Source organism: Gouania willdenowi, chromosome 4 (genome assembly GCF_900634775.1).
Source record: "Gouania willdenowi chromosome 4, fGouWil2.1, whole genome shotgun sequence".
Classification (NCBI taxonomy): Eukaryota; Metazoa; Chordata; class Actinopteri; order Blenniiformes; family Gobiesocidae; genus Gouania; species Gouania willdenowi.
In genome coordinates, this window is record NC_041047.1 from 28,576,458 (window position 1) to 28,603,847 (window position 27,390).

Genomic DNA, 27,390 nt, shown 5'->3' on the forward strand with positions numbered 1-27,390 from the left:
TGATAAGAGGAATTACCCTTTCAACCTGTTTTATTAGTGATGCACAATATTATCGGCACGTTATCGGTTTCGGCCGATACTGGCTTTAAAATTAACTACCGGACATCGACTGGTCCGCTTCCTTGATTAACCCATAGACATATATATAGAAGTCTCATCACCTGTGGAGGGGCGTGGCTAAGCACCACCATCTTTTGTGTGGCGAGCAGACTGCAAGAGTGCTTGTAAATCACAGGTAAGAGACACTAAACAATCACAAAGCAAATTATTCACTGAATGTACTGATTTTAAAACACATTGAAATATTGGTATTAGTTATTGGCCAAATTATTTGTAAAATATTGGCCAAAAATCCAAAGTCGTCCACGCGTGATATCTTAATTTAACTATAAAAAGAAAAAAAAATGTTAGTTTATGAATGAATAAAATGACAGTCTTTGGTTCCACGTACACACGCACAAAAAAAAAGTTTACTTTTCCAGCAAATGCTATGCTCAGTAAAAACTTCATGTTGGTTCTGCCTAATTGCTTCATACCCAAAGTAAATTCTACCATTCTACACTGAATCATGGAAACAAGGAAAGTTTACTGACATTTGTGTGAATCTGCAAGGCGGAAAATTAGTGACAGAAACCATGAGTTTTTTCTTTGTTTTATCAAGTTTAAGGATATGTTTTGTATTGAAGAACTGTTTATTTTGTATGTGTATAACAGGCTGTATTTAATTGAAAAGGGACGTTCCTAATTTGCAAAACAAAATGCATTGTTTTGTTCATGTTTTGCATTTGCATACCACAGAGTTTGTGATACGCTGAGCATTATTAAAACATGTTTTATGTCTTTTTCAGGTTTTGGCATGATTTTAACTTCATAGTTTTACCTGCAGGAAGGTTTAACAAACCAAAAATGGCAGGTCTTTGGGATGATGTAGTAGCTGAAATTTCTGACTGTAGCACAAAGCAGGTTTAGGAGAGCTTTTGGCAGAAATGCAAAATCTAGCATCTGCAGACAACGGTGAAGTGCGATTGAGCGGAGGTTTCTGACTGAACCTAAATTAGCACTTTAACAGTTTATTACTATTTGTGCCATAGTATATAGTCATCTGAAGGATGTGAATCCTTGTTTCAATCAGAAATAAAATGGGTTAAAAGTAAATGGTGGAAAAGGTGGTGAAATGGGTTTTTAAAAACAGAAATTGTTTACAAGTTGCAAATTAGAGTGGACAAAAATGGACAGGAAAAGTAGTAAAAAGAGTTTAAAGCATCAATATTACCCTAAAAGTGGTTGAAAAAAGTAGTAACAATTTGTTAAAACTGGCAATTAATGGGCATGACAAATTGTTTATGTGGTTAAATTGGCAAAAAAAACATAAGCATGAATAATGGTGAAAAAAGGTTAAAAGTCACAACAATGGGTCAACTTAAGCAACATTAGGTGGGAAAAGTGGTGGAATGGGTTTTTTAAGTGCCAAACATGTCTCGAAAGTGGAAAATTGGCACTGAACTTTGATGGCCAAGTGGCAGAAATGGGAAAAATGTAGCAAAAATACATTAAAAGGAGCAAAAATATGGCAATAAAAAGTGATGAAAATAGGTTAGAATTTGGTAAGTTTGGTGTATTTGAAGAAAAAAATTGTAAAAATAAGCAAAAATATTCTGTTTCTTTAAGAAACATGGTGACCCCCTCCCAGTGTCTTGCAACCCCAATGTTGAGAACCTCTGCTGTAAATTAAGGCTCCACTTATCAGAGGTTAGTTCCAGAGATGTTAAAACATAAAGAGATCTATTCTGTTTCCTCCCTACATTATAATATCTAACCTATGGAGGCCAATAAAGCTTTAATTGTAAAATCTCTTCAATTGCATTTCCCCCACATCTTTATGGCCATTTAAAAAAAAACAAAAAAAAAACCTGAAATACTGTAGGACATGTACTCTAATGCATAATGCAATATTACCAACACCAATATATCAACATAGAACTTTCCTCCAGAGGTGCATTACTAAATTCAAACACTACAAAAATGTGTTCTGTTTTAACTGATCCCATGCTGGCCCTTTCAAAATAAAAGGCAGGCTTTTTTTTTCTTTAAAGAACCGACTTTAATTATTTCCACACGTCAATGACAGCTGTTAAGAGAAGATCAAATTTTACAGTTTTATACTAAACAGGCATCCAATGTGTCCCCCGATCCGTAGCAGTTGGTACAGGATGTTACAATCCAAACCTCAACCAGTCCTCAGGGGGCGGGGTCAGCTCCCAGTGCTGACGCCCTCAACACCATCTTTTTGTCCACTTGCCAATAGGAACTAGAGGCAAGTCAAGGCTTAATAAAATATTTTTAATTTTATTGTCTTTGAATATGAACATATAAAAAAACACAAACAAAACATTTACATCATGGATTGTAAGCCTCTGCCCATGCTACCTTTTGCAATTCTAAGAGATGCCACTACAAAAAAAAAAGAAAAGACCACAGCCTCCCTTTCCTTCGCTCCTGTCCATCCCACACAGTCATTTGGCTCAATTCCACAGTAGCAACCTGCACCACCTCTGATCTTTACCCAGAAAGCAATAAGTGGGGCAAATTCACTCAAAAATGACATTCTAAACCCAACATCGTCTTTTCAACATGTATAGCAGTTACTTACAATGTGCCTCGTTAGAGTTCTGACATTTACAGTATTGTATTCTCAATAGATTTTTAAGGGAAAGAAAGACTGACGTCTCTCAGATACAAGGCCATTAATCTACTTGTGGAGTCCCAGTTTTTCCTTCTTCATGTTGACTTTTAAATGAAGAAACACTCCCAACAGTGGGGCCAAAAATGGTGATCCAACTACAAGAGAATTACAACAAATGGAAAGTAAACCTCCTTGGACTGGCACCAGTAAGCTTTAGTAGCCTCATGATCAAAGACAAGGACCACCGCTGGAGCCTGAATGCTCAGCATCGGAGTACGAGCAATACTAGTGCAAATGAAGGGAAATGGAATTTTTTACGTCTATAAGATGTAGTAATGAAGTCAAATTTCTGCAAACAAATTCCTTCAGATCAGAGAAATAATAAACGGATTAATGATTTCTCTTACTGGGGTGGGGTTGCACTGAGAAACACTTTAAAAAAAAAAAAAAAAGTCCTGTGTAGTCGAGCACGTTGACTTTGTGTCCAACTCATTCAGTGGGAAAGAAAAGCAGCATTAAATAATAGCAGAACCAAACACATTATTCTTCTCTTTAAATAGCAAAATCCCAGCACAAGTGCCTGCAGAATAGATGATGCATTTAACAGCCACGGTCTAAACTACAGCCAAATAATATGAAGATTCTCAACAATTATGTCCATTCGAGAAAAATAATGCAATGCTAATAAATAAAACCGATTGCTCACGCATCCACACTAGATGAAGCATAGACGGGTAAAAAAAAAAAAAAAAAAAAAATGACAGCATTTTCAAATCCTGTCACTTTCTTGACCTGAACAACCTACAAATTCAAATGGAGTAAAACTTATCCAGTGGCCAGCTCAACTGGCCCTAAAACAATCTTTAACTTAACAAAAAAAAAAAAGGCACCAAAAACTAAAAACCAGCTATTATGTCCTGTCGGCTGACATCTAATAGAAATCCCCTGGCACTAGGACTGCCATACAGTAATTTCAGTGAGTTAGACCTACATGGATAAATTCATCCAAATAAACTCCTGGACAGTTCATTCACCACATCACATGTTTCCGTCTATAGTTGCACCAGCTTTCTGTACGCCCTGCACACCTCCAACCAAACATTGTGTTGCTGCAGTGAAACAGAGCCTTGTGGTATGAAGGGAAAAAAGCAAAAATGAAGGAAAACAATCTCCAGTGTAAATTTGGCTTCCAAACGTGTCACTTAATCATCATCATCTTCTCTCCTGCTGCTTTCAAAGCTCTCCTCTGGTCAGTCGGTTTAGTTTTTAATGACTGAGGTAGCTTCTTATTATCCAAGGACAAACTTACAATGGAAAGCATCACACATTGAGGCCTGTATTGTGCTCTGCTCCTTCAAAAAGGACTAAAATTCCTGAAACACCTTTCAAGCTTTAAACTTATTTTGCGCACAAAGAACACAAAAGAAGAGGTTTAAATTTGCATCACTCTTGGTATCTCTGCCTCAAGATTCCCTTAATTCTGCTGATTTTCACCTTCTACCAAAAATGAATAAAGAGCATTGCATTATGAACTGTTCTTTTTTATCAAAGATGTGATCCAAGACTCAAACAACAAACGCTCACGGCTGAAAAAGCCTGTAATTCCATGTCATTTACAAAGAGAGGTGTAGGTAGAGAGGGCTTAGACTGGGGAGAATGGAGTAAGAGTTTTGTTGGGCATGGAGGTTGGGTGCATATCCAGTCACTCTGTAATCAGGAAGGACGCCACAGAGTTACTTCCAGAGTTGTTAAGTAAAGAGAACAATCCTCATTACTCACAACCACATCTGCAGTGTGTGACATTGTGATAAAGGAGTTTAGTTGCATTTAGTGGATTACTGCATCCCTATCCTTGAGTTTTTGGCCCCCTGCTTTTCTTTCACGGTATGTGTGAGTCAGTCTGTGAGGGGACAGAGCTGCAGGGTCAGTAGGCAGTGACCAGGTCTTTGTCGTAGTTATATCTGCCTCTCTTTGGGTTGGGACTGTCGTCGCTGTCCTCAGTGTCCTCGCTTTCTCCTCCAGCGCCACCAACTTCCTCCTCTGAGGAGGAATCAAGAGTCAGGTCTACCACTGCACCTCCTCCCAGGGGCACAGCAGCTCCTCCAGTGACTCCCGGCGCTCCCACAGAACCATTGCCTGATTTGCCCGTCAGACTGGTGCTGCTGTGGGCCGGAGAATGACCGTTTGCTTCAGGAATGCCTGTGGAGAGAAAAGCAATTCTTACAGATTGGAAATGGTTGAACCTCTACACCAAACATGGGCAAGTTGCGGCCTGGGGGCCACATGTGGCCCTCAGTCTAATTTTTTGCGGACCCCAAAGCAAATCCCCAAAATTTGTAATTCAAGAAGTTGGAAGGAATATGAGCCCAACATAATACACAAAAACACACTAATGATTCAAAAAAAACACAAAATGACTCATAAAACATACACAACCAGTTAAACAAAAACTGTTAAAAATACACAAAATGACAGGAAAACAACAACAAAAGTACAGAAAATGACCCAAAAAAAAAAAAAAATGCATTAAATGACTCCAAAAACACACAATATGACAGAAATTCTGAACCACAAACAAACACAAAACCCCTTTTCTCCCTGTATTTTTGCTCTGATTGGTCATTATTTTAAAGGCTATTGCTATTGGTCCGGACCCCGACCCCAGACAAACCTGAGTATAGTTCTGGCACTTCCTGTGCGCATGTGCAGTAACCCCATGGTAGTGCTCACTGTGCATGTAAACAGGAAGTGCCGGAACTACAGTACGGTTTGTCTGAGGTCTCGACCAAAAGACACTTTCCATTTTAAAAGTTGATTGTGTGACCAGATACAATCACATGTTTGTTGCCCCCACTGTGATAGAGTTGCCTATCCCTGCTCTACACCAATGAGAAGATAACTAAATAGTTGTATGTACTCTTGAGTATCATGTACGTGAAGCATGAATGAACCAAATATTCTACAAGCTATGCTCTGCACTTTCCATTGACTTATTTTACCTTAAAGCAGAACTCGATTCATACATGAATGAATAATAAAACTTTGTTAGTAATTTGTGTAAGTTTAGTTACTTATATTAACTTTCAGCCTTAAAGTTGGGGTAAAAAAAAAAATCTTATTAGCATCATATAGTATATCATAAAAGTAATCATTTCTGAAAAAAATCATACATCTGCGTGCTGTCTGTGCAGTCACCCCCTCCGCTCCAATCACAAAATTTAGGGAAAGGAGGGGTGAGCAGAGCCCACAAAGGAGCCGCCTCATTGGCTGCCGCGATATATAGTGAAGCGCGAGCACGGTGCAAACTTGTTTTCAGTTTTGGACAAACTTTGGACATGTAAGTGGCTGTTTTCCTTCTAGACAGATAATCTAATGTTACATTTTCCTATAGTTTGTGTGCATCCTTTTACGTGGCAACGTGTTTTACCGGTAGTGCACGTTCAGCTCTCGTGCGCGAATTCGTGCCCTTCTGTGAGAGGAGGAGACTGGGAGGGATTATCAGAGTGGGGGACGGGATTTACAGTTCGAATTCAGCCACGCCCCTCTGTCATGGTTCAAAAATCAGGTAGGGCAGCTTTAAAGACACATAATATCCCTTTAAATGTGCCATTTTGGAGAATTCAGCCAATCAGCGTTCACATATCATGTTCTTGTCACATCATAATTCCTCTGACAAATTTCTGGTCCAAAGTTACATGATGTGAAATAGCATTTCATCCCAATGCCTGAAAACAGGAACAAGTGGGTATCAACAGCTTTCCATCTGCTTATGAGCCGTTCATAATGTTTTATGGAACAAACAGGAGAGCTGAAGTCAGGATCTAACGTGAATGTTTTAAGTCCAAGTTGAAGACACTCTTTTTCTCTACTGTGTATGACTGAGGGAGATTCTTCATTTTATTGTTGATTTAATGTTTTTAGTGTTTACTTTAAACCCTGTTTAATGCTTCACTATTTTTATGGATTTTTAAACTGTTTTCTGTTGCACTTTTTAACCACATTAGGCACATTGAAAAAATGTCCCTTGCCTTAGTAAATGTTACTGTTCACCATAAATGTATTAAAGAGATTTTGAAAATTCAACACAAGGAAAAATGTAGACAATGGATCAACATCAAGTGCCCAACAACAGCAGGAGTGATATTCTTATCAATACTTCTTTAGTTTATAGCTTCCCATGTATAGGCAACACTTTATGCATTACCAACCTCATAAAACATGGCAATATAAGCTGGCTTTACAGAGACGATTACAAATACCATTAATTAATTACCCTTCAAGTTTTAAAATGACAATTTTAGGCCGGGCTATCGGACTCAAAACGCCACTTTTCTGTTAAAATCGCTACTCCTCTGTTATTCGTGAATGGATCAGGCTTAAATTTGGCAGGTATAATCTATGGATGTGTACGCTTCAAAGCTCGGAGCCCAATTTGACAAAAAAAAAAAAAATCAAAAAAAAAAACACACACCACAAAAGTTGATTTCTCATTTATTTGCGAGTCATATATTACGACGGTTGGTGATACCAAATCATTGGCACATACCAATATATAAATGGGGTCCATTACGCCGTACGTGTCGCGGGGGCACCAGGGGGCTCAATTTTTCAAATGATTACGCCGTTAGTTCTTGTTAGATCAAAATGCAGTTTAGTATGAATACTTTATGAATGAATATGATGAGATGCTTGGAGCCCTTTTTTTGAAATGGGGCCTGGGGGCCCACCCCCCATTTCTGGTCATTTCAAAATTTATGGGAACAGTTATGTGATGTCATGTTACGAAGGTAATTACATACAGGCATACATTACGATTATGACTCACACAATTCGATTAGGGGCCCCCTTTTTTGGCAATTTACATCAAAGTTGTTTTCTCATTTATTTGTGTGTCATATATTGTGACAGTTGGTGGTACCGAATCATTGACACACACCAATATATGAATGGGGCCGAATACTCCGTATGAAATGACTACTCCTCTGTTAATGCTCGTTGAATCGAGCTGCAATTTGACATGGATATTCTATGAGCGGATGTCAAGAGCCTCTCTGAGACCTTTTTTTTACTCTGTGGAACCCAGTCATTTCACTGAATTCTCGGGAACGTGGTGCGTGCTATTCGGAGCGGGCCCGGCCAAAGTTCATCCGAACTTGTTCTGCCACCTCTGGTTGTTTTAGTAAATAATTGTCAGACTGCAAGTGCTCAGTAAACAAATACTTACATATATCAACATCAGGGTAGTCGGGTGTGTTACTGCTTTCTCTATCCCGATCCCTCTCTTTCTCATATCTGATTGGTCGCCAGGAGCCGTCTGTTAGATACTCAATCTCCTCAGTTTCTTCACTCGTCTCCTTTAAGATCTCAGATAGCAGCCTGGAAAACACACCACTAGTTAAGCAAAGACAACAACTCTTCCATCAGTAAATTACTACTCAATCCCTTTGACTATTATTTATCATTTTCACCAGTTGAAGGACATTAAAGTTTAACTAAGTGGGGAGACATGCACTTAATTGCTTACCATGCATTTATTGTGAAGAAGCTTTTGAAGCTGCTACTTGGCCTGGATGAAGAGTTTCACACAAACTCAATATTCCTCACAGCCTTTGGGCTTGTGTCTGCTACTTTGAATCTTGGCTGTAATATTGGCGTGGAGGAGTTGCTGGGAACAATCCGCCCACAATGTTCAGCATGAAAATAGATGTAGAGCTTCAGGCTCAGAGTTTTACTAGTTTACGTGCTAAATCTATAAGAATATCTGCAATGGGTCTAGATATATTTGTACACTATACAGTATATAAAATGTACACCAATATTAGGAGTCTTTGCAGATGGAGTGCTGAAAGATATACTTCACTGTGTTGAGTTTCATAATATAATCTTGTCATTTTAAACTGTAAGCAGAAAAATTCTAAAGAAAATAGAAATAAGGTCAATAAAGTGGTGGAAGACAATTCACACCCCGTAACATTTATGGTAGGGGTGGGCGAAATGGAAATATTCATCACAATTTTTTCTTTGTAAAATCGTGATTTTTTTCATTGAGATCATTTAGTTATTTACCACTAAAACAAACCAATTTGCCCACTTCAAATCATAAAATGGAGAAAAAGGTGAAAAGATAATTAAAGTCAGGGCACTTTTCAAACATTATGTAAGCAATTCATCAAACTGTTTCCAAGTACAATTAACATCAAATAAAAAGGCTGACATGTTTTTTTAGTCACGCACAGTATTTTCACTTTGTTTAACTAACGTAGTGTTGCATTAGCAACATTTGCTACAAAACAAGGCAGCATATCAGTCTAGTGATTTCTACATGTTTTTGAGGTAACACACTCATGTTTATAAAATCCTACTTAGGGCAGTGTTTTGAACCCCTCATTTCCCACAGTTCAATCATATCCTTTACAAAATAAAACATTACTGCTTTGGTTACAAAAGGCCTGGGTGATATGGACTAATATTCAATATTTTTCCTCAAAATAGCGATAGGTGATGAACTAAATTCATTTTTTCCAATATAGTTTTACAAGAAAAACAATAATGGGTCATGGAAAAAAATGCCACAAAGACCCTTTTATTAACTCATTGACTGCCATTGACGTCTAAAGACGTAATTTGGTTTAGTAACGTTGAGTGCCATTGACGTCTAAAGACGTCAATTGTGTTTTTTGGCTGGGGTTGCTAGGAGACAGTGTGACGAAGGTCTCCCGTGAATGTCTAACTTGTACAATGATGTAGTGACCAACTGGTGACATGTAGGTGGCAGCAGAGCACCTTTGGATGAAAGATCGCCCGTGATGGGCAGAGCTCAGAAGAAGAGGATGGAAAGGAGTTTACGAGACAGAAAATGGCGCTACGAGACTTGATGCTGAAGTTCCCATTAGCTCACACTCGACCAGAGCATGTATCGAACTAAGTGGACTACTGAGTGTTGCGATTGTGAGAGAAAATTTAAAAAAACGGGGCAAGCGGTGAGGAGGAGGAAGTTGAGTGTGGAGAATGATGGGGGAGAGACTTGGAGGACGGCCAAAATACAGTAAGCAAACCATACAATTCTGACCCAGAGAGCAAAATAATAACAATGTTGCCATCAAAAGCCCAGTCTGTGTTGTTTTTGTTATTTTATAGAAGGAAACCATTGTTGAGGGGTCACTAAAGCAAAAAAAAAAAAAAAAAAAAAAAAAAAAAAAAAACGCTTCAAAGTCACTGACAGGTTTTTTCAGAAAAAGCAACTACAAACGGTTCTACGATTTGCGTGATTTGGCAGATCGTTGTCATGTTATAATCCTTCACAATCTAGTATCGTCATATCGCACACCCTTGACTTATGGTAAAGGGAATCATGACACAGGGATGAGGAGGATCAGATGCCTGTCTCTCTGACTTCTTACCCATCAATGGTAAGCAACTCAAATGGTGCAGGTTTGTCACAAACTGGGCAAGTCCATGTCGGCTTCTTCTCATTCATCTGAAGGAAGAAAACTGCGTCGAAACACTGAAGATGGGCACAAGTTAGAACTCGGCAAGGCACACCGAGCCGCATCTTCACCAGCTGGGAAGTAAAGACGAACAGTTAAAATTAATGCAGTAATGAATAACTACCGTAAGTCTATTTTGTGAGTAAGCTGAACTTACTGGACAGATGAGAGAAACTCGAAGGCCTGTTGTTGCAATTTCACTGTCTGGGTCAAAGCGTAGTTTGTCTTGAACTGAAAAGTGAAAGATGACATTTTTCTCTCGCACAGGATAATGCTGGATGTGAAGTCAAACACTCAATAACAAATAACGACACTCACTGCGTTCACGACAGCGCTCTGCACTCTCAACAGAGCATAGTTTAAGTTGGCTGAAGAGGTCTGACGCAGTAAAGGCTCTCACTAAATATACTGCCACAGAGTAACGCTGAAAGCATGTAAAAAATACACACGTCAGGAGCATCAGACGCATCCAGTGTTGACAGTGTCCCCTCCCCCCACCCGATCACCACCTCCATGATGACATTATCTGCTGCACTGTATATATATATATATATATATATTTATCCTATTTATCCTTTATTCTCTATCTATCCTTTATTTATCCCTCATCCTTTATATTTATCATTATTATTATTATTGTTGCTGGGTTATTTGTTTTTTTATTTTTTTTGTTGTTTGTTTTGTGCACCAACTACCAAGACAAATTCCTTGTACTGTCCTTAAAACTGTACATAGCCATTAAAAACATTTCTGATTCTAAAGTGTTGGAAAACTGTTTCCTTAGAGCTCAAACCCTATCTCTTCTATTGTAGCAATACTCAAACTAATAAAACTAATAATTAGCTCCACAAACATTTTGAGTATTGGGTCATTTTGGTACTAAAACTCTTTTGTCTGAATGATGCCAAATCAGTTTTAATAACACAACAGGAAAAATAAGTGAATGAAATGGGGAAAAAAAACACTGCACAAATGACTTTAAAAAGATGGAGTATTGCAATATAACGAAAGTACAGGAAGAAATAAAGGCTAACTCTGAAAATGTCCTTTGTTGACAATACATTGTTACCACATTACGAAAAAAAAAGAAAAAAAAAAAAAAAAAAAAAAGAGTTGTATCATGGCAACAGGATGACCTGAGGCTACCTGAGGAAAAGCTGGGCCTTAAACTGAAGTGATCACATTCAACAGTGGAGACTGACCTTGCCAAAGTTTCCCCAGGTGATGGTGACTCTGTTTGTGACAGTGGAGAGATGCAACCAGGGAGTGATGTTTACAGGACGACAGGGACGACGGGGTTCAACCCCAGGCTTATTGGAGGGGTAATATCCCTGAAAATACACAGCAAAATACACGTCTTTAATGTGAAAGCTACAGTGACTCGTACTTTACTGGACTAGTGAACCATGGTCAGTGTCACTCATGAAGTCCTTTTTGTGTGCGAGTGATAGGATCAACATGCAGCTTTTATTAACAAACTTACTGAAATGAAGTAAACAGCCAAACACTTTGTGTTTTCACACCAGTTTGAAGTGCTTTAACTGTAGTTTACAAAGACAAACCATTAACAGTTAATCAGATCCATGTTTATCAGTCACTCTTGTGCTGAGGTGGGCAACTTCTATCATAGCAGGGGCCATGAAAATGTGTTTGTGTGATTGAAGGGCCACATTTTCAACATTCATGCAGCATTTAGAGTACAGAACAACAATTTTATATACATTTTGTGTGCATTTCTGTTGTTTTTTGTGTATTTTTCCTGTAAAATATATGTTTTTTGTAGTCATTTTGTGTTTTTTGGAGTAATATTTGAGTATTTGTGTTGTTGTTTTGCTCATTTGTTAGTACTGTGGGTTTGCGGAGTCATTTTTTGTGTACTTCTGTTGTCATTTTCTGTATTACTGATGTAGATTGTTCATTTTTGTAGTAGTTTTGTTGAGTTTTCTTTTACTGCATTTTCCTGCAATGTTGTAATTCTGTGTATTTTTTTAAAATGTATTCTTGCTTTTGCTTTGTGTAGTTTTCTGTCATTTTGCACATTTACTTTGGGGGCCACATAAAATAGGACAAAGGGCTGCATGTGGCCCCCGGGCTGCCAGATGCCTCCTGTACGTCTGCTCTAGTGTTATCTGTCATTGTGTTGTTAAACAAAACAAGACACTTCCCCCACATTGTCCAGTATGAATGTGGTGTGTGTGTGAATGTTGGTGGTAATCGGAGGGGCTGCGCATGCCTTCCCGAGGGCAGCTGTGGCTACAATAGTAGCTTACCACCACTGTGTGTGGAGTGAATGAATAATGTAATGTAAAGTGCTTTGAGTGTCTATGACAGGCACTATATAATGTCAATGCATTATTATTATTACTATTACTATCAAACTGCTCTTATCAAAGTGATCAATGACATAAGGTTGAACACTGATTCAGGAAAAGTATCTGTTCTCATTCTGTTGGATCTAAGTGCTGCATTTGACACTGTAGATCATACAATTTTGTTGCACAGATTGCAAACATGGGTCGGACTAAATGGAAAAGTAATGCAATGGTTTAAGTCATACTTGGAGGAGCGAAGCTATTTTGTAAGCATTGGAAACTTTGAATCTGACAGATTACCAATGTCCTGTGGGGTTCCTCAGGGATCTGTTCTTGGACCCCTTCTGTTTAACCTTTACATGCTTCCTTTAGGACAAATTTTACAGAACTGTAAGGTTGATTATCAGAGCTATGCAGATGACACACAACTATATCTATCACTGAACCCAGATGACCATGGTCCCATTGAGGTGTTGTGTGACTGTTTAGAAAAAGTAAACTGCTGGATGAGTGAAAACTTCCTTCAACTAAACCATGACAAGACGGAGGTGATTGTCTTTGGTAACAAGGAAAAGAGGACTGCTGTCAGCAATTATCTTGAGTCTCGATCTTTAAAAGCGAAAGACCAAGTCAAAAACCTTGGTGTTCTGATTGACTCAGATCTTACATTCAGCAGTCAGATCAAATCTATCACAAAAACAGCCTTCTACCACCTAAAGAACATCTCCAGAGTGAAAGGTTTAATGGCTCAGAAAGATCAGGAGAAACTGGTCCATGCTTTTATCTCCAGCAGACTGGACTATTGTAATGGTCTTCTGACAGAAATCCCCCAAAAGAGCATCAAACAGCTACAGCTGGTTCAGAACGCTGCAGCTCGGGTCTTAACCAGAACAAAGAGGTCAGAGCACATTACTCCAGTTTTAAAGTCTTTACACTGGCTCCCAGTCAGCCTCAGAATAGACTTTAAAGTTCTGCTGCTGGTGTATAAATCTGTGAATGGGTTTGGTCCAGAATACATCAGTGACATGTTGGTCAGGTATGAACCCAGCAGGTCTCTCAGATCTATGGACACAGGTCAGATAGTGGAGCCCAGAGCTCACAGTAAACATGGTGATGCTGCTTTTAGTTGTTATGCTGCAAAGAAGTGGAACAAACTGCCAGCAGAGCTGAAGTCAGCATCCAATGTGAACATTTTTAAATCAAAGTTAAAGGCACTTTTTTTTCTCTACTGCATATGATTGAGAGAGAGATTTTTTGTCATGTTGTTGATGTAATGATGATTTTACTGATGATTTTAATTGATTTTACTGATGATTTTAATTGTTCTTATTGATTTAAATGTTCTTATTGATTTTAAACAATTGAATGTTTTATCATGTAAAGCACATTGAGTTGCCTTGAGTATGAAATGCGCTATATAAATAAATTTGCCTTGCCTTGCCTTGCCTATTGTTTAACCCTTTAACTGAACACAAAACACCACAGCACACTCGTATGACAGGCCTACGTTGCTTTACCTTATGAAGAGTTTAATAAAATAAAATAAAAATCTACACCTGATTGGACAGAGTCATCACCTTTTAGCATTTTGTTGACACAGAACAAAAAAAACTGCTGACCTGTACCTAAATACGACTCGTGTTTACATGCTTAACTGACAGCAGGACACATCCAGATTAATTTTCTTTGTGTACAAGTGTGTGAGTGAATGAACTAACTGGCACGTGACAGTAGGACTGGTTGACTTTGACAGCAATGTTGGGAGGGTACTGGTCCTCCTGCACACCGATGGAATCCGTGTAACAGATTCTGGGGGAAGAAGAAACAAAAATGTACTTTAATACAACACTAATTAGTGGATTGAGGAGTATTATGTTCCTCTTTTATTGTGCTTATTAAAGGTTTATACTCTAGTTGACTCTAGCCAAATGCATACGAGTGTCCTTCACCATCCACACCACAAGATACAACAGGATTATTGTATTATTAATATAATAATTGCAGCTGAACATTTTTGGACTCAGAAAATGTTCTTAAAAGCAGCATTCAAATGTATTGCCTTTTTATGAGATTATTTGCAGGAAAATGCATTATTTTACAAAATATTTTTGTAATTTCTAAGGATTTGCAATCGAATGCACTAGAAATGTCCCAATACAACTTTTTCATTTGCGATATATCGATATTGCAGCCTTGCATATCAACCAATACCAGCATGAATCATACATACTTTTACTACTTTTTTTATTTCTTCTTTAATAATAAAAAAAAATATATATATACTTATTTTGTAGTGTGGAATGTTAGAAAAGGCTTGATGAAGTGATGTTACTCAAACAGAGAACAATAGTCAACAACAGTAGGTATAAGAAAAACTGACCCATTTATTATTAACCAATTGGTTACATACATTTTAACCTTCAACATAATATCTACAGTATTCTACAACTGAATAAAATAAACTAAAAATGAATTTGAAAAAAAAAAAAAAAAAAACGGAAATTCAAATCCGATATTCTTTTTCAGGCTGATATCGGACCTATATCCGATATCAATATAGGATCGGGACACCCCTAGAATGCACTGACGTAGCTTCACATTCACTTTATGGCCTTCTTCCCGTCTCTAAAGCTTTAATGAAAGTCAAACAAATATGAAGTGTTTGAGTATTCGTAAATGTTGCTTATTTATCAGAAGTAGAGTGGTAGCAATTCAGTACACTTATTAGCAAAAACAAAAAAAGGAGAAATGAAAATGAAACAAGCAAAAAAACAATAATCAAAATAAATAATTGCATCAATGACGAGGCTGAGGCAGATTTTAAGATGTTAGCGTTGCAACAAACAATACTGCAGCAATATTTCATTGACGTTTTTGTCGCAGAGCTAATTCATTAGCACTTGTTTATTCATGTTGCACAGGTACCTGCACTATTGCAAATGCAGTGCAGTTTGTCACACAGATGTTTTCCTAATGACAGCAGTGTCACTGGACTACTGATTATTTGGACTGTCATGAGTTTAAAAAACCTTTACTGGAAACTTACCGAAGGACCACTTGGATTGATCGAATTCCTGGACGAAGGTCACTGCAAAAAAACAAAAAACTTTGTTGTTTTTTTTTCCATATTAAGACTATATCAATTGTTTTGTGTAAATTTGGTGGGACGGGCTTTTCAGGTTTACCTTGCCTTTCTGATCTGGTCGGCTTGGGTTGGTGTTAACTCAAAGATGCATTGACTATCCTGCAGCTTTTCATTGTTCTGGGCAACTAACACGGGAAGTGTAAAATGTGATCAATAAACAGAACAATTCAACTGCTCCAAAGACATTATTGAACAAAACACAAGCAAATAGGAGGAACTTACTTAGCTCTGTTGGTGGCAGCAGTGTTTCCAGAGTTTGGTAGAAGGGCAGTGGCACCAACTTGACCTCCGCTGCAGGCGGTTTGGAAATGCCGTTGAGGTAGTCTGTGCCCTGAGACGTGGCAGTGGGAGAGGAGCTGAGGGGCGAGTACGTGACAGGAACCGCCTCTGGACGCCGTGCTGCCAGCCAACCGGACGTTTTGGGGAACCGTGATTCGTAGAGTTGCCTGACGTTCTTCAGGAGCTCAGGGCTGTACTCGGTCTGCACCAGGCGCAGCGCGCGCCCCACCAGGTCCTGCTTCAACCCGCTTTTGCTGCGACCCATTGAGGCCAGCAGCGTCTGCAGGTCTGAGACCCGAAAACTTTTGACCATGTTCTGGTACGGGGAGGAGAGAAATCTATTAGCAACACAAAAATCAACAATCCATACACAAGAACACACAGGGAGCTTTTTACTTTTAGGAGTTAAACACTACTTTAATGAACCATTTAATCTGCTACTAAACCTATAATGTTATATATATATATATATATATATATATATATATGACACTGATATACAGTGTCAGAAATTAACGAAGGCCATTTTGCCCTTAATTTAGCCATGAAGTGCCCCAAAAATCTTGTTCAATGGACCAAAATTACCCCCAAGTTTTTGTGAACAACTTAGAATTCTCTAGAAATGTATATAATGTAAATGTATATCAATGTATATATATATATATTTCTTTAGAAGCTGTAGGTCTATTAAACTTCCATTATACTTATTTTGGTTTTTAAGGTTTTCTTTTGTATAATATTTACAGGCTGTTAAGAGTTAAATAAACCCATAGATTCCCTACATTTCTTCCGTACTACGGTACTTGCAAAGTTCTCTAAAAAGAAAGGGTGAGCTTTTCCTATAAAAATATCAAAGCTCTAACTATGTTTTTTTTTCCATGGCCCCAAATCAATTTTAAAATGCCCCCATTTTTTAGATTTCGGGGGACAAAATTACCCCCATGATGTTTTCTTTATTTCATAACCTGGATGTGTGTGTGTATATATATATATATATACATAAATTATAATGATAAATATAACACATTATATGAACTACTTGATGAGCTTCTTGGTCTACAATGTTTATAATGATAAATATAATAGTTATATGAAACATTTTATTGCTTAATGCTTGACTGTTTATGTATGTTTTTTGATAGCTTTTGGTCACGTGATCTCTTGTACAGCACATAAGCACCTATTTTTACTCGTTTTAATGAAGATTGAGTTGAAACGCTGTATTGAATAAAGGATTTTTACACCTCAAGCAGTGCTCAGATCTTCAGTTTTGGCTGTTGCTGCTACTTTGTATGGTTTGTTTAACATACTGGAGAAGCAGGCCACTGATTCTCTGATGAACTACTGTGTTTCTCTAACGTTTCTTAGACCTCTGTTTTTAATTTCATACATTTCGTTCTGTGCCAAGCGAGTGTCTAAAGCATGGGTGTCAAAGTCATTTTAGTTCAGGTGAAAAATACGAAGTAGTTTGATCTTAAGTGGGCTGCAGATTTTAGTCGGGGAAATGAGCAATTTCAACATTAATGTCCCCAAGTTTGCACGACGTATAAATGACAGGTAAAGTATGTAAGGCACCGATAATATCCAGGGAATAAGTGACAAATATCAGGATTTTCTCTTTTAAATTTCATTAATTTTGTGATCATGCAGTGTTAGCTTCTCGTAGAAGCACCTCAGGCAGAAAACATCCATGAAAAGCAGCAAAACATGTTTACTATCAATAATTACGTGTTGAAAACAACAATGCCCTTAACATAAGTTTCTCGATTTTAATTGCAAATAGAAATAATGAGTACCGTAAAAGGGCGTGTTTTGGCCTCAATGACCAGGGACGGTGCAGCTGTATTTGGCTCTCAGGCATAAAATCACATGTATCCTCTGTCTATTTTAATGTTTAAAAAATTATTGTTTGATATTACAACAAATGGAGAGAAAAAAAAAAGGAAAAATTAAGCACAATCTTTATTGCATTATTATTGCTCAAACAACTAGAAATCAATAGCAATAATTGCTTAAAAACAATTAACTGTTTTATACTAAATGTTCAAAGGAAGCCCTGCTAGCAGATATCAGCTTGAATAAGTAGCTATAGTCCAGTTTTTTTTTCTTCTTCAAGATGCATTATTTCTCTCACATGATTAATCGATTGCTAAAAAAATAATTTACTGCAGCCCCAATAGAGACAAATGAAGCTTTCCTCAACTGATTTACCCCAAAAATACCTCACACAATTGTTTAATCATTGGTTCATTGCATGTATTATGTACAAGTCACCATTTTGTAGAAAACTATTTATCTTAATCCAAAGGGGAGAGATTTATCACATTTCAAGTTACAGCCTGATTTTTCAGGCACTGCTCCATGATTACATGTTTTTTTACATCACATCAAACTAACAGATAGACCACTGTGTTGTTTTACCGATATATTTACAATACACTGAAGAACGCCACTGATTCAAAAAGCTTATAATCAAAAAGCTGCTGTTCTACAGGATTATAACAACATGTAATCTGCATGTGAACATTTAAAAATCTCACACTAGCCTCCACATCTTTGAGTCCTGATGTTAAGAGTTGGTCAACCAGTTGGATGAGTTTTTATCTTCATGATAATTCAATGTTTTCTTTTGTAAAGAAAACTGAAATCGTAAAATATCATCAGCTCTTCAAACATTTTAGATAATTTACATTATGGCTCGATCGAGAAAAAATTTCCAGTCTGATGAGTCTGTCGAGGCACCGTTGTAGAAGTTAATCCCAGATTTAGTTCCTTCCAATCAGTTTCATATTGGCATTATTACTAGGGGTGTTCCGATCCGATATTGATATCTATCCGATATCAGCCAGAAAACTAATATTGGATTTTATCAGACTGCATCAAAAATCTCAGAAATATACTATACTTATTCAATTGTAGAATACTTTAGATATTATGTTGAAGGTTAAAATTCATTAGTAACCAATTAGTTAATAATAAATGGGTCAGTTTTTCTCATCCCTACTGTTGCTGACTATTGTTCTCTGTTTGAGTAACATCACTTGATCGAGCCTTTTCTAACATTCCACACTACAAAATAAATAAATATAAATATAAGTTAAAAAAAAAGTATGTATGATTCATGCTGATATTGTATTGGATCAATATCGGTAGTTGTATCGGGACATCCCTAATCACTATCAATATCAGAAATGTCTCGAATTATGATTGAATGGGAACAAATAAACAGGTTGCACATGATTAAGCTTTGTGTTGGTATTTCTATGCTAATTAAATTAGGCTTCTCCAAAGTGGTAATTTAATTTATACACTAAATTTTGATTTTAGTCATTGTCTTTTGACTAAAATACAATGTTGTTTTAGTTAAAATTCAGTCATCAGGACTATTTCAGTTAGTCTACTTTTAGTCAACCAAATGACATTGAGATTTAAGTTACAAAAATAGTCGGCTAAAATATAAAGCATTTTTAACGATTTAATTACCATTGATCATCCTGATATAATATTAATGTTTGTAAATATATACAGACAGATCTGATGTGATCAATGCACATGATATATTAGGACTTGACAATATTGACCAAAACTCATATCTCAATATTTATTCTCAAAATGGCGATATAAAACATTAATCTTGATATTTTATATTTTAACTCAAAGCCTTACCAGAAAGACAATGCTGGGTTAAATGTGGTGATGAAAAATGCCACACATGCACATTTATTTACAAACAGCATCACAATATGTGCCACTTTTGGCTTTTTCTCCTCTCAGGGACAGCACGTGTGAGTGACTTCGGTAGTGTTGCTTGTTTAGTGGTAGATCTGGGTTAGGACACATTTAGAAATCCATCGAATTATATGTTTAATGCTGTTCTGAGAAGTAATGAAAGCAGCGACTCCTAAAACGACTATTTTTTATACAAAATAAGCTATAAAATGTATATCTCAGAAATATGGAAAAATTGTAAGGACAGACACTGTTTGACTGTGACACTATTATTAAATTTTTTCATAGTGTTATTTGTATTGTGTGATTGTGTAAATAAAAACAAGTTGGGAAAAAAAAAAAGATATCTTGATAAAAGCGATTGTCATTTTCTATATCGTTAAAATGAAAACTTGATAGATCTTGAATCTCGATATATACTGCCCAGCGCTTGTGTGTGTGTGTGTATATATATCCCACATTTTATTATAGTTTTTAATCAACAAAATTAACACTGCTTCTCAGCGACTATGCCACAAACAGCTAAATATCAGATGGAAGCGATTGAAGTTGATAATCCTATTTGATCCCTTTGGCAAAACGCTGTATACAACCCCGGTGCTATCCTTACGAGGCCGATGACATTATCGGAAGTCATGTGATCATTCCTACTTACAATAGCCACAAAATAATGACTCAACAAGCAATACACGTACGCATTCATGGTGGCAAGAAAGAATAGTTAGTTTGTAACAGTTTAGGTAAAGGAAAGTGTTTTCTTGATGAAGACCCCCAAAGTTTAACAGGGAATCAAAGGCAGGCACGGGCCAACGCTTGTTATTCGTGTTCCTCTCTTCCCTGTAACGTAGTTTAGTAATCTACGTATTAATAGCAAACAGAAGTACAAGTACGTAGCGTCTTAATCACGTGACCTAAACTGGCCAATGAGGGGCGCTACTACGGATAGAACGTCTGTATATTGATAGGCTACGTACGAATAGCCACTGCCAACACTGTATTACCTTGTACTAAGAATATTCAGTATTAGCCTATTTGTATTGGTCGACTATATACTTACGTGGTGTGATTTATCAGATGATAAATTAGTCAATCCATCCACTAGATAACGTTATTATGTTGCTATTCCAGGATTAGAGGAGAGCCCGTGTAAGTGCTGTCAATAAAAACCACACGTGAAGTGAACAACAGCGTTAGCTTTGTCTATATAGAGAATAACTGACCAGCAGCGAAGCTTCCACAATGGAGCAGTGGCTTTATTATTATTATTATTATTATTGATCAGACGCAACTTATCTCTATGTACAAAGTAACGACACGTTGTGACGCAAACAGCCAATGTTAGCCTGAGCTATAAATTAGCTAGCTTGTGTTCAAACAGAGCTGTCGGCTTTCAATCATGGCTCCCGGCTACTTTGACAGGTGCACAGTTGAAGGAAAACAGGCTTGAAAATGTCCGATGGGCAGCACACAGTCAGTAAATAGTACTAACACAAACCGAAGCTATCAGTGAAAAGCCGCATATCGTGGTGCGGTGCCATCATTCATTTCAACTGTTCCTCAGAGCAGCCTCTGCCTGCTTATCACCTAGCGGTTAGCACCCTGGGCTAGTTCGGTCGTAGTAGCAGAAAGACAGTACATTCACAACAAAGAACACAAAGACTCATGTCCTCTAAGTGCCTGTCGCTTCCCCACATCCATGAGACCCTCAACCCACACCCCGCAGCCCGCCCGGCCTCAAACTGAAGCCCAGCACCCTGGTCTTACCATCGCCTCCACCAGCTCGGCCGCCATCTTCGTGGAACAGTACCGCGAGAGTCAAAGACGAAGGGTAGTCTTTCACCAATGAGACGCCGGTCCTGCTTTGATTGACGGCACGGCTTGTCTAATCACCGTGCAGTATTCACCAGCGTTGATAGCAACACATGCAAAAAGGGCGGGATTGAGATCTTTTAAAGTCACAGTACATCTTTTAATAAACACTAAGAATCAGGTCTTGTCTATCTCACAGGCCTCATTGTCTGCTAGTGACATTTAAAAGTCAACCTTCTGGGGTTCTGACGGTGTTTCCCATTGATAGTGGAAAGATAATGTGAAAAAAATCTTTATAGACTGTTTAATCCAACATGGAGGTTTATTATGGACTATCAAATTGCCTAGGTCGCATGGTCCGTCCAATCCTGTCCGAACATGAAACTCCAGTCCGGGTGATGCAGGAAGCCTTCAAGCGAGCTGCTGAGGCTTTGTCTCATTTATGTTCATAATTAACTCATAACCACTAATTAAACAAGAACTCACATGCACCAGAGTGTGAATGAACCATGGTTTACACAGACCACGTGTATAATTGAGTTAAACTAGAAATAAAACGATACATTTTCATGTTTCTAAAAGAAATGGAGTCTCCATTTGAAACTCCAGGCCTGCTTTTACATGAGCTCCTGATGTGGCGGCAGATGAAGAACAGCCTCATGGAAACACTCAAAGAGGGAATTGTAGAATCATGTAATGGTGTATTTTCTTCTGAATGGTTTTAATGAGAATGAGCTTATTCTTAAAAAACAAAAACACAACTTTATTATTTATAATTTCTTCTAAAGATACATATGTATCTGACATAAATAGCTCCACACAACACATTCATGCAATTACTGTATGTATACAATTTTATCGACTAAAACATACAATTCATTTTCAACAGTGTATGTATATATATATATATATATATATATATATATATATATATATATATATATATTGAATATGTCCTTTAATTATTAGTCATTATAACGCACATAATGTATTTTTACTTTACTTCCAGCAGTGCAAGTCCGTGCCCTGGACTGTACAGTAGTGCTTTACACTAAAGTCGTGCAGTACTAGTTTTGGCCAGAAGAGGACAACGTGGTCCATGATTTCCCAACTGGGATTCTGGATTTATCTACGAGCAGACAAAGAGAATCAAAAAATATTATCTACAGTCATATTCTTAAAATTGAATATCCCAGATACTAAAAATGGGAAATAAAGATGGAATTTTCCTGTGAAATTTTAAAATTTAAATTTAAATTTCCATAAACTATTGTTAATATTTGGATGCAACCTCTGCAGACACAGAATATATAATGTAAGGAAACACAAGAGTCTTATAGTCATGTATTTATTATCTTGTACAGACCGTAAAGAACGCCAGCACCAATATTATATCATTGAAATTAACTAATAAAGAACAAAATCACCATTGCATTTAGTTGAAAGAAAATGTCCAACATTTTTTTTTTTTTTAAATACTTTTTTAAGTGCTTTGAAAAATGAGGTCCAAATATGGCAAATGCAAATTTTTAAGAACTTTACAATACAATGTGATAATGATAAGCATACTGGCATTGGATTACAATGTATACAAAAAGTGGAAATCAATACAGACATTTAGGTGAACATATGAAAATCTAAAAAATGGTGTTGAGCTCATCATTGCTTAAGTATTGGTATCTGTTTAATAATGTTCATTCTAAATAAATCAAACATATCAAAAATATGATTTGATAATATTGATTAAAAAAAGATTAATTTAAGTAATATCAATATTGTTGAAAAATGCAAACAGAAGTGCAATCAACACCAATATACTATCCCCCCCCCCCCCCCCCCCCCCACACACACACACACACACATATTTATCTATTTAGCCAACATTTAAAAGAAAGAAAAAAAAACATTAACAACGAAGCTCAAAGGGCTTGTATAAAACCCCTGTCAATAAACACACAATATTTGGAATAAAGGCTAACAAATAAACAAAAATATCTATCAAAAGACAGTGGAAACAATAAAAATAATATTATTGGAAATCAAAAGGAAAATAAATATAAAATTAAAACACATTTATGTATACACGGCTACATAAACATAACACATGTCACCATAGCAGAAATGGAGCTAAACCCTGTAAAGGAGGATATATCATGTTGTACTTCTGGAGTAAATAAAGTCTACAGGGACAGAAAAAGTACTTCATATCTTGTGGTTATTGTTGTTTCTTTTGTTATTCATATTTTACATGAGCTGGTATGTAAAAGTACAACACATTAAATCAACACTACCTCCTCCAAAATAAAAACAAAGGATTTCAATGAACACACAAACAAAATATTAGATAACAAAACTGTTGGAGCATTTAAAGTAACATTTAATTTACAAGGCAAGAAAAATATCAATTACCTATGAACAAAAATTTATTGCCTGACAAATGATGTTCTTGCATAACCCTGTAGAAAATTTTACGGGTCTACCTCTGCCTAATATTCAGGCTCACCTCGGACACTAGTCTGCTACAGGGCCTACACACACAGGTAATCACATCACTCATATTGGCATTTTAGACAATCCAATGAATCCAATATTCATAAGGAAATAGACTCTTGGTTTCACATAAAGAGGTGAAGTCATGGAGGTGTTTAAATAAAGAAGTCCAAATACACAACATTCAACAAGCAACAAAAACTGACACAAAGGCATTATTTCTTTTTTCACAGAGTGGGATGGTTTATTTTAATTTGGGGCTGGGAATAAGTATTAACAAATTTCTCATAGCTCATTTACAAAATTGATTTCATGATGTTAGTGGGTATTGGAGTAGGAGGATTTGAAGAAGATTACTAGCACCCCTTGTAGTTCTCTCTCTCTCTCTCTCTCTGTGTGTGTGTGTACATGAAATATTTGACAGATATTTTAAAACGTGTAATCCTATTCTAACCATAATTGAAGCACCACTCCACATGCAAGGAAAATCGCATTATTGTCAACAATATCACAAACATGACAGAACATTACATCAGCAGCTCACAATTAAGTTAGAAGAATTCAAATAAAATCATTAAAACATGTTAGAATTAAGAGTGATACACTAGTATGGAGAGTTGTATATCATGCAAGGCAGATCGTGAATGGATTGCTATTCTTCACCGCAGAGAGTATTTAAATAAAGTGCTAATTAAATACAGGAATAAAAAAACATATGTAAGCTAAATTGCAATTTCAAAGAAAAAGACATAAAATACACAGTGATTCTGGGGGAAAAAAACATCAAATCATCAGGAAACATTTTTCATTGGATCGTGTCGACAACATCTAGAACAAAATTACAGCACAAATTTAATTTCTCATTTAAAGTTGAGGCCTCACACTGTAAAATCGTTCTTTAAAAAAGAGACAAAGGCTGAACTGTAATACACAAAACTGGACCTATTAATTACTGCTTTGTGGTTATCAGAGTAATTCTTTGGACAGCGTCCCATCTAAAACAACGTTAACAAGATAACTGCAGCACCTAATAGGCCTTTTATTCAGCAGTATCCACCCATTGCACACCATGTCTTACTAAATCTTGAGTGTTTAATCTGCCGTAATTACAAAGATTTGCTGAGGTTAATAAAAATAATCCGCCTCAAATGAGACCCCCTACCTGGACCTCCCCTGTGCCGTCTTTGCCCCTTTCTGTGAGGGATAAATTCACAGTCATATAAATAGAGTCACCTTTGCAACCATGTGGCACCATTCTTTGATTCAGGACCAAAGGCTGTTAGTTATCAAAGAAGGGAGTCGCACTCGGCGTGTAGACATCGCAAGAGAACTTGTTTGTTTGACCTTTGTCAACAAACAAAGCAGTCGTATTTATTCTCGAAAGCTGACGTCACTTCCACAAGTTCAGATAGCGTCACTCTTGAGCGCATCAAGGTTAATAACAGTTGAGAGGCTCATCTTTATTTGTGATCTTGTCAGCAGTAAGACTCGGGTAAAGGAATCAAGTGCCACCCAGGTGATGAAGATTCCAAATTGCCAAGGACGACAACCAATTCTGTGAAACTTGATATCGCAATTCTGAGCAAACATTTTAAAGGGACTTTCAAATTTAGTATCTGTAAACTTTTCAACAGCTCAACCTAAAACTTTTGCGATGAGTCACATTTCTCCAACTTCAGACATGACAATGGAAGACAGAAGCAGCTTCAACGAAAGCAGAGAAAGACTTGGACTCAGCTTCACAATCGACTACCTTTTGTTCAATAAAGGAGTCAAAGGTTCGAGGGAAGAAGCAAAAGAACTTCGTGTTGCAGATAAGGCGGAAGACATCCTGCTGGATCATCACATTCCAAAACTCGAAGAGGTGAATACTCGCTGTAAGACACAAGAGAAATGTCGGCAAAGGTCAGAGAATCACAGTGAAATGACAATGGTTGAAGTAGAGGAGGGGGATGAAGAGCAAGAAGAAGAGGGGGAGGGAGAAGTGACAACGACCACCACCACATCCACCAGCAGCAGTCTGGAGAGATCTGCGGACAAACCTAACCAGTCGTACATTGCTCTCATCTCAAAGGCAATCTTGGCGTCTGAGCAGAAGAAACTGCTGCTGTGTGACATTTACCAATGGATCATGGACCACTACCCTTACTTCAAGAGTAAGGTATGATTGTGTCAGACTTCTTTTAATATCTTGGCAAGACAATGTAGATTTAAGATTTTAAATGATATGCTTGAGTAGACCAATGCTTTTGTCTCTTCTTTATCAAAAGGGGATGAGTTTTTGATTCGGAGATAAACAAAAAAGGATACCAATCGGTACTTTTCAGTGGCAGCCATTTTCACAAGTAAAGTGACCTACTAGGCATTGGTAATCTGTCTAAGTGGTTAGACAATTAGGTGCTCACAGGGACACTCCATGATCTTGTTGTTGGCGAATTCACAAAGAAAGTAATCCTGTTGCTAGGTTGCAAACTGCAACTGCCTTTACCAGGTGCCACAACAGATTGGATCAAGCCTAGTGGATTAAAGATGATCACTGGTTTGATGTGCTAGAAAGGTAACTTGGGGTGTTGTATCTTACTGCGATCATATATGGTCTTGACACGCTATGGCACACAGTGCCAACAGCAGTACAAGGTGACATTTCAAAGAGGATCAGCGATACTTAAGAGCCACCTATGCTAATTTTCAATTGGGGACACTCATTGTTTAACTACCACTACTCTTGTGCTTTTGGCAACAATGTACTAATGTATTTAACTTGCATCATCAACAGGATAAAAACTGGAGGAACAGCGTGCGTCACAACTTGTCCCTCAACGACTGCTTCATCAAAGCTGGCCGCAGCGAAAACGGCAAAGGCCACTTCTGGGCTATTCACCCAGCAAACTACCAAGACTTCTCAAAAGGGGACTACCACTGCCGGAGGGCACGGAGACGGATTCGAAGGTCAACGGGACAGCCAAACTTTCCTACCATGAGCTCCCCCTATCATCTTACCGTTGTACGCCCCCAGAGAGTGCAGTGTTGGTGCTGTCCTCGGGCTCCAGCGCTTCCTCTCTCCTGCTTGGCCCCCAGACTCTACTGGCCTTGGCCAAGCATGCAGCCACAAATGCACCTCCATCTGGGCCTGAATGCCTCTCTACCATAAAACTGGCTTGTACTATTCTACAGATGATTTGACTCTGATATAACTGATATAACTCTAGAACCTGATCTTCGTTCAGCATTAGGAGATGGAATACATTTTGCATCCTATTTTAATTCATGCATATAAACATTTATTCTATAGGACAATATATGAATGTATAAAATGTATGAACCTTGTACATTATACCTGTTTGACCTTTATTTTGAATGTTTTGAAGAAAGATGTTAATAAATATTGAAATTCTGCATATTTTTTGAATTAGGCTTTTCAGATATTGTCTCATGCAGTCATATTTTTTTGTATGT

At 37.4% G+C, this 27,390-nt stretch overlaps 2 protein-coding genes across 2 annotated transcripts; one reads left to right on the top strand and one right to left on the bottom strand.

The window, feature by feature from the left end:
• Window positions 1-3,951: 3,951 nt before the first annotated feature.
• Window positions 3,952-21,522, bottom strand: pias4a (protein inhibitor of activated STAT, 4a). Its single transcript, XM_028445269.1, has 11 exons — window positions 21,400-21,522; window positions 15,850-16,222; window positions 15,668-15,752; window positions 15,529-15,570; window positions 14,201-14,291; window positions 11,373-11,501; window positions 10,489-10,594; window positions 10,328-10,401; window positions 10,084-10,244; window positions 7,908-8,059; window positions 3,952-4,882 (listed from the first exon to the last, which is right to left on the bottom strand). Exons 1-11 carry the CDS (start codon window positions 21,424-21,426, stop codon window positions 4,608-4,610), a joined length of 1,515 nt encoding a protein of 504 aa, XP_028301070.1. The 5' UTR covers window positions 21,427-21,522; the 3' UTR covers window positions 3,952-4,607.
• A 4,093-nt stretch (window positions 21,523-25,615) lies between these two features.
• On the top strand, window positions 25,616-27,085 carry foxq2 (forkhead box Q2). Its single transcript, XM_028445552.1, has 2 exons — window positions 25,616-26,095; window positions 26,711-27,085. Exons 1-2 carry the CDS (start codon window positions 25,616-25,618, stop codon window positions 27,083-27,085), a joined length of 855 nt encoding a protein of 284 aa, XP_028301353.1.
• Window positions 27,086-27,390: the final 305 nt, after the last annotated feature.

Coding starts and splice junctions, on each gene's coding strand:
- pias4a (XM_028445269.1), bottom strand. CDS start 21,426: ATGGCGGCCGAGCTGGTGGAGGCGATG. Junction 15,753..15,849: donor GCTGCCACCAACAGAGCTAA/GTAAGTTCCTCC, acceptor TTCCCGTGTTAG/TTGCCCAGAACAATGAAAAG. Junction 8,060..10,083: donor GAGTTGCTTACCATTGATGG/GTAAGAAGTCAG, acceptor TGTGTTTTCCAG/GCTGCTATCTGAGATCTTAA.
- foxq2 (XM_028445552.1), top strand. CDS start 25,616: ATGACAATGGAAGACAGAAGCAGCTTCAACGAAAGCAGAGAAAGACTT. Junction 26,096..26,710: donor ACCCTTACTTCAAGAGTAAG/GTATGATTGTGT, acceptor CATCATCAACAG/GATAAAAACTGGAGGAACAG.